General features: G+C 42.3%; 2 protein-coding genes across 4 annotated transcripts; both read left to right on the forward strand.

Moving 5' to 3' along the window:
• The first annotated feature begins 1,049 nt into the window (after positions 1–1,049).
• On the forward strand, positions 1,050–5,170 carry LOC103641605 (uncharacterized). 3 transcript variants are annotated; one of them, XM_020546019.2, is made up of 5 exons: positions 1,050–1,157; positions 1,852–1,903; positions 3,562–3,882; positions 4,140–4,763; positions 4,845–5,170. In XM_020546019.2, the coding sequence occupies exons 3-4, from the start codon at positions 3,562–3,564 to the stop codon at positions 4,752–4,754; spliced, it is 936 nt and encodes a 311-aa protein (XP_020401608.1). In that variant the 5' UTR covers positions 1,050–1,157; positions 1,852–1,903; the 3' UTR covers positions 4,755–4,763; positions 4,845–5,170. The 3 variants fall into 3 exon arrangements, with proteins under 3 accessions (XP_020401608.1, XP_020401606.1, XP_035819357.1); XM_020546017.2 differs by having other exon boundaries at positions 4,848–5,170; XM_035963464.1 differs by lacking the exon at positions 4,845–5,170 and having other exon boundaries at positions 4,140–4,341; positions 4,403–4,491.
• On the forward strand, positions 1,821–3,453 carry LOC109939252 (protein ALP1-like). The gene is made up of 3 exons (XM_020546016.2): positions 1,821–2,512; positions 2,597–2,822; positions 2,901–3,453. Exons 1-3 carry the CDS (start codon positions 2,213–2,215, stop codon positions 3,341–3,343), a joined length of 969 nt encoding a protein of 322 aa, XP_020401605.1. The 5' UTR covers positions 1,821–2,212; the 3' UTR covers positions 3,344–3,453.
• Positions 5,171–7,267: the final 2,097 nt, after the last annotated feature.

The following is a 7,267-nucleotide window of genomic DNA, read 5'->3' on the forward strand; positions in this document are numbered from 1 at the left end:
GGCTCGGATCAGCTCGTTTGAATTTTCACGAGCTGACTTGGCATTCTAGCTTGGTTTGTTAACGAGCTAACTCGGTTTGTTAACGAGCCAACTCGCGAGCTAAACGAGCTATCACATTTCAGCAAAACAAAACTATATGCATATCACTTACGTAACAATTGATGACCTTGTTATATGTATGTGTGGTGTCTATGCCTATGAGTTAAACTAATGATTGATGAACTGTGTCTATATGTTAAATTGGTCTATACGAATATAAGTGTCTATTAAACTGATGAACATGTGTGTGAATAGTGAATTGATAAGTGATGAGTTATGTTAATTTGATGTTACATTGATGCGGTCTATGAAACTATGAGTATAATTACTATTTTCTATTATTAAATTAGATTGAAATTAACTAGAAATTGATTATTATATACATATTATTTTTTCTGCTGTGATTCGCGAGCTAAACGAGCCAAGCCGGGCCGAATTGACTTTGTGGCTCGTTAGCTTAACGAGCCGAGCCGAGCTGGCTCGATATCCAACCCTATATGTGAGGGTGGGGTCAGGCCAGGGCTAAGGCAGTGTATGGTGAGCGTAGAGCAATTAAATGAAGGAGAAAGAGCACAATGAGACGGAGCAGAAGTTGCGCTAGGGTTGGAACCTCGACGTCAAGATCTATAGAACTGAGGTCAACATCATAGATCGTGGCACCAAGTCAAGATTTATGGCGCCGAACTCACCACCAAGATATATGGCTTTGAGCTCAGCACCACGAGCTATGGCACCATGGTGCGTCACATTACGGTTATGATGATGTTCACACTATTTATAGCTTAATATCTTGACGCTATGATCTATAGTCCTGAGCCGTATAACATTGGCGCTATATATATGTCACGGAACCGACCCTAATGAACTAAGGGTGTGTTTGGTTCACTGCCCCAGATGCCACAGCCTAAGGTTAGGCATGCCCCATTTTCATAGGTAAGTGTTTTGTTCATGCCTAATATTAGGCAGCCACAAAAAGTGTGGCGTGTTACACAACCCTCGCCGTATTTTTTTACGCCGCACCTGGGGCGCTCGTTTTGGCCGCCGCACGCCCCACTCCTCCTCTCACCTCACTTGCTCGCCGCCGCACCTGGATCTGGCTCTCGTCTCATCCAAGCACGGTGAGGTTCTTCCCCTTTCTGCTTTTCACTTTGCTCTCCAGTGGTTCGCCTCCATCCTCCTTCCCCGCAGCGCTTGCCTCGTTCTTCACCTAGATCCGGCGTCGGCGTGGGGACGGGCCCTGCCGCATGACGCTAGGCGCGGCGAATCTTGAGCTGCGCGTGGCGGGCTCCAGTCCATGGTCGTGCGTGCTGGACCGGCGGCTAGGCAGGCACATCCTACTCCAATCCGTTCTCTGCTCCAATCCGGCTAGGCGGGCGCGTCATCCGCCAGCTAATGAGCAGATGGAATTATAAAGCTCCCAAGAACAGCAAATCCGGTCTCTGTCCAACAAATCCGGTCTCTCCCTCGAGCAGTCGATCTCCTCCGGTCTCTGCCAAGAACAGCAAATGAGCAAAGCTCCCAAGCCGTTCAATCTCCAGATCATGTCGTGCTTCTTCCTTTTTTTGCCACGCTCATCCGGCCACCAAAACAGCAAATGGGCTATTTTCTCTCCCTCTCTGTCCGTCTGCCAAGAACAGCAAATGAGCAGAGCTCCCAAGCCGTTCAATCTCCAGATCATGTCGTGCTTCTTCCTTCTTCCTCTTTTTTTTGCCACACTCGTCCAGCCACCAAAACAGCAAATGGGCTATTTTCTCTCCCTCTCTGTCCGTGTCTTGTTGTAGCATCTCATGATTCTTTTTTCTGCTTGTACAGGATTAGGAGTGCACCTATTTTGATTCTGCGATCTGAGTAACTGATTCTAAAGGTAACTGAAATTCTACTCTCTGAAACTTGCATTTTCCAAGATTCTAAAGGTTGTAATTAGTTTTTAATTTGTCTAGATGGGTGTGAAGGAGATGTATCTTCAATATTACAATAGTTAGAACCAGTACCTACGAAGAAGAAGGGTGCTCATTTGCACTACCATTTGTGTGGTTTTTTGTGGTATAAACTGTCTAGATTACATAAGAAGAGTATCAAATATGGTCCTTTGTTACAACGAGATTTGGAACGAGAGAGGCGGCTCAACCGGTTGTTTAATGGGACAGAAGCCAATTGTATTAGTGAGTTGCGCATGCGCAAATTTGTTTTCCATAGGTTATGTAGCCATTTAAGGTCTCATAGGCTGTTAGAGGATACCGTCAATGTCTCTGTTGAAGAACAGGTTGCTATGTTCTTAAAGTTTGTTGGCCATAGATGGACAAATAGGTCAGTTGGGTTTGAATTCCTACAGTCCGGAGAAACAGTTAGCATGTACTTCAACCTTGTTTTAGATGCTCCATGTGTCATGTCACATGACCTCATTACTATGAGAACCACAGAGACACATCCAAAGATATCTAGTAGCCCGGGAAGATTTCACCCTTACTTTGAGGTAACATATCTCACACACACATATATAAATGGAATTGATCATTATATTAGGTACTTACAAATACATATTTTTTTTGTTTGATAGAGATGTGTAGGAGCACTCGATGGCACACATGTACCAGCATGGGTCCCCATTTATATGCAGGATAGGTTTAGAGGTAGAAAACACTACCCAACACAGAATGTGTTAGCTGCCGTGGATTTTGATCTTAGGTTTACATATGTGTTGGCTGGATGGGAAGGATCAGCTCATGACTCATTTGTGCTCCAAGATGCATTGTCACGTCCCTCAGGCTTAAAAATTCCCGAAGGTAGTAGACAAGACACACGAGTTACCCCTTTTTTGGCTTGTAAAATGACTAGCTAATTTTAGTTAAATCCAATTGTAGGTCATTTCTTTCTAGCAGATGCGGGTTATGCAGCACGACCTGGCATATTACCTCCATTTAGGGGTGTTCGGTACCATCTTAAGGAGTTTCAGGGTACTAGGCGGCCAGAGAATTCAAAAGAATTATTCAACCTTCGACACTCTTCTCTTAGGACAACGATAGAACGAGCATTTGGTACACTCAAAAACAGATTTAAGTTACTCACAAGCCAACCATTCTTCCCTCTCAAAACTCAAGTGAAGATAGTTTTGGCTTGTTGTGCTTTGCACAACTTCATAATAGAGGATGGTACTGATATTTATGTTTATGAAGATGAGGCATGGTTTGGAAGTCTTCCAAGAAGCAGTCGTACCCATGCTGATATGAACAAAGATAATAAACTTTGGGCCACTATGCGTGATCAGCTAGCGCAGCAAATGTGGGACGATTGGGATGAAAATTGATCTTTTTATGTGGCTGTAATGAGAACCTATTTTATGGTTTTATGTGGCTGTAATGAGAACCTATTTTATGGTTTTATGTGGCTGTAATGAGAACCTATTTTATGGTATTATGTTGCTGTAATGAGAACCTATTTTATGGTATTATGTTGCTGTACTCAGAACCTATTTATGTTATATTCATGGTATTTTGTTTGTGCCTTTATTACTGAAATTTATAGATGAGTAAAGGAAAAGAGAAGATTGAGAGGACCATTGTGTGGGATGAGGATCAAAGCAAGTTTATGCTTGGTTGGTTTACTGACTTCATAAAAGAACAATATGCTGGTTTTAAGATTAAAAAACAACGCCACTTCAAGTGTGCTGAGGCATTGAACAGACAATTCAATATGGGGGTCACTGCTACTCAAGTTGAAAGACATTACAGGCATTATAAAGAGAATTGGAAGTTTGTTGCTGCAGCCTTAAGCAAGAGTGGTAACACTTTTGACACAATAAGGTCTATGGTAGTCATATCTGAATCAGAGAAAGCTAACCTAAAGGTAATAAACTCTTCGATGCATTTTTCTAATTTCTAGTTTCTTTATGGAATGTGCATTTCCTTCAGATGCTTATGTTTTTGTATGCTCCTAAAAATTCAAGAAGGCTCTCTAGATGCTTTCAGATGCTTTCTGTATTTTCTTTATGGAAGTTTGTTGCTGCAGCCTTAATGCTTATGTTTCTGTATGCTTATGTTTCTGAATGCTTAGGATACATGTTCCTAAAAATTCCTATTTATGCTCTATGTTTCTGTATGCAGGATAGGGCAAGAAGGCTCATTTCTAAGCCTATCAAGTTTTTCAATGAAATGCAAGAGTTGTTTATTAACAGCAGTGCTGATGGCTCTCTAGCCATGGAAGCTACAACTTGTATGAATGAAACTCATCCTGGAGATGACAGTGACTTCAATGATGATGTGTGCAGTGACTTCTCCAACTATCCTCAGCCTGTGCATGATCTAGGTGATGATTCTGACACTTTACCATCTCCCAATCATCATCCATCTCAAAACGTTGATCATAGCTCGTCAAGTTCTGGACTGAAGCGCCCACAAGGAGAGGGAGTACCAGCGAAAAGGAATGTGAAACCAAAGAGTCGCACAACAAAGGTAGTAGATGAACTCAGTGCTACTTTGGTAGAACTTCGAAATGATCTTAAGAAGCCACCACCTCCAGTGCCTATGCCTTTTGGTAACCCTGATGCAATATTGTGGCAAAGGCTTGAGAATATGACAATTACTACTGATCAAAAGTTAATGGTAGGAACGTATCTAGCACACAAAGATCAAAAGGGTATGCGTGGTTTCTTATCTGCTGCATCAGACATAACATTTGAGTCATGGGTACTAAAGCATCTGAGTGATTTGGACCTATGAATCGACTAGGTAATTTTTTGTTGTATTTTCTATCATTATAGCTCTATTGTTTATGCTTATAATAATTTGAGATATTTTTTGCAATTGTAGCAGGATGATCCATGTAGGAGATGAATGGTGTGATAGTTGGGTTTTTTGCATTTCTTCTAGGTTGATGGATGTCAATTGATGGAGATATTTGGTGGTTGTGACTGCTGTTACATTGCTCTTTTTGTTGATTTTTAACTTTGAGGGTACCAATGAGCATAGTGCATAGCACCAGTACCTTTTACAATTATGGAATCTCTGCAAAGCAAGGAAGGCATTGGACTGTAATAAATTTTGCTCCAATTTCGCATTGCAAATGTTCTAGTAGTGTCAGATTTTTCTCTAATGCTTCTAGTGAAAAATGAGACCTTTTGGAGACAGTTTCTAAATTTTGTGTGCTGCTAGCCTAAATTATGTGTGTTGTTTCGTAAGCTCAGTTCTATTAAAAAAGTGTGGCACAAATTGAGTTAAGCGATAAACCAAACAGTAGTCGCACATTTAATGGTGTGCCTAACCTTAGGTGTGGTAGTAATCCAAACAGCTGCCACACATTTATAGGTGTGCCTAACCTTAGGCGTAGAAATAAACCAAACAAAGATCTAACCTTAGGCGTCTTAGGCATGTCACAGATGTGGCAGGGTGCTAACCTTAGGCGTGGCACATTACACGTGCAACCAAATACATCCTAAATGTGGTCTTAGTTACCGTGTAATTTTGACGATAAAAGAGCCCAGACAAAAGGCATTGGCAACAGGTGTATTCCCTGTACTGGAGTTCCAGGACACAGAAAAAAAGAGTTTAATCCGTGCGCGTAAAATGGAACAACTTTCTTCGTAGAAGTTGGCGGCTTCATACAGTGTTCCAACTTTTTTATGTGAAAAAATATAAAAGAGAAACCATCGGGTACAGCTAGCGCTAGCCTGTACGTATACGACGAAGAACTAATTAAACAACAAAAAAGTCAGCAAATACCAGTTGTTGGAGTGCGGGAGGAGACGGCAATCGCAAGGAAATACGAGATGATAGCTTATTTTAGTTTATTTGTGGTCTCGGAATATTTTATCATTCTATATTTTTATCGTAATCTAATTTATATAATTTAATAGGGAACAAACATATCCTAAGTCGAAGATTATAATGACTATATATCAAATACATGTCAGATGGTCAAGGATTATAAGTTCCTCGTTGGACAAGGTAATGATATATTATCAGATTGTTTACTTTAAATTAAAGATAATTATTTAGAGTGTTACAGTTGGAATCTATAGAGACAAAATACTGTAGAAATAGTAGCAACTAGTATAGATTAAAACCAAACTAACATGACTTATGATTTTTACCAAAAATATAAAAGAGAAACAATCGGGTACAGCTAGCGCTAGTTTGTACGTATACTGGTATACAACGAAGAACTAATTAAACAACAAACAAGTCAGCAAATAGCAGTTGTTGGAGTGTGGGAGGAGACGGCAATCGCAAGGAAATACGAGATGACAGTGAAACCTAAGGAAAAAAAACCCAATGGCGTGACAACCAGATGACCCCGTTATAATAAGGTCATGGTTGTTTTGCTATTATCTATACTACTTATTAAGGCTCTAAGAGTAGCCTGCCTTTTCTCGTTCTGCCATCCGTGAATCTGGACCGTTCGCTTCATCCAGGGCGATCTGACCCGTTCTGCCTCCCAACCGTGGACGTACATCCCCGCGCCAAAAAATACATCTTAGTGCGACACCAGAGGAATTAGTCTGAGCAACAAACAATTCACGCCAACGTTTATAAGCCACGTTTGGTCTGTCTCAGTGGTCGGTATGGTACTAATTGAAAGGGAATTAGACTTACACCTAGTCCCTAATTAATTTTGGTGGTTGAATTGCCAAACACAAACAATTGAACTAACTAGTTTGCCCAAGTGTATAGTTTATACAGGTGTAAAAGGTTCACACTCAGCCAATAAAAAGATCAAGTTTTGGATTCAACAAAGGAGCAAAGTGGGAACCGAAGGCACCTCAGGTCGGGTACACCGGACTGTCCGGTGTGCCACCGGACAGTGTTCGGTGCACCACCGGACATGTCCGGTGCACCAGAGGACTCCAACGCAAACTCGTCACCTTCGGGAATTTCCAGAGGCGACTCCGCTATAATTCACCGGACTGTCCGGTGTACATCGGACAGTGTCCGGTGCGCCAAGGGAGGTCGGCCTCAGGAACTCGCCAGCTTCGGGAAACTCCAACGGCTAGTCCGCTATAATTCACCGGACTGTCCGGTGTGCACCGGACTGTCCGGTGCGACTCTGGAGCAACGGCTATCTCCGCGCCAACGGCTCTCTGCCGCGCATTTAATGCGCGCTCTGCGCGCGCAGAAGTCTGGCGCGCCCATTCTGGCACACCGGACAAGGAACAGTAGTTGTCCGGTGTGCACCGGACACCCAGGCGGGCCCACAAGTCAGAAGCTCCAACGGTCAGAATCCAACGGCAGTGATG

The sequence above is a fragment of the Zea mays genome, chromosome 10 (genome assembly GCF_902167145.1).
Source record: "Zea mays cultivar B73 chromosome 10, Zm-B73-REFERENCE-NAM-5.0, whole genome shotgun sequence".
Lineage (NCBI taxonomy): Eukaryota > Viridiplantae > Streptophyta > Magnoliopsida > Poales > Poaceae > Zea > Zea mays.

Bases quoted from the DNA above. Each gene is read 5' to 3' on its own strand.
- LOC103641605 (XM_020546019.2), top strand. From the start codon at position 3,562: ATGAGTAAAGGAAAAGAGAAGATTGAGAGGACCATTGTGTGGGATGAG. The intron at 3,883-4,139 runs GTAATAAACTCT...TTCTGTATGCAG, and splicing joins CAGAGAAAGCTAACCTAAAG to GATAGGGCAAGAAGGCTCAT.
- LOC109939252 (XM_020546016.2), top strand. From the start codon at position 2,213: ATGCGCAAATTTGTTTTCCATAGGTTATGTAGCCATTTAAGGTCTCAT. The intron at 2,513-2,596 runs GTAACATATCTC...TTTGTTTGATAG, and splicing joins GATTTCACCCTTACTTTGAG to AGATGTGTAGGAGCACTCGA. The intron at 2,823-2,900 runs GTAGTAGACAAG...ATCCAATTGTAG, and splicing joins AGGCTTAAAAATTCCCGAAG to GTCATTTCTTTCTAGCAGAT.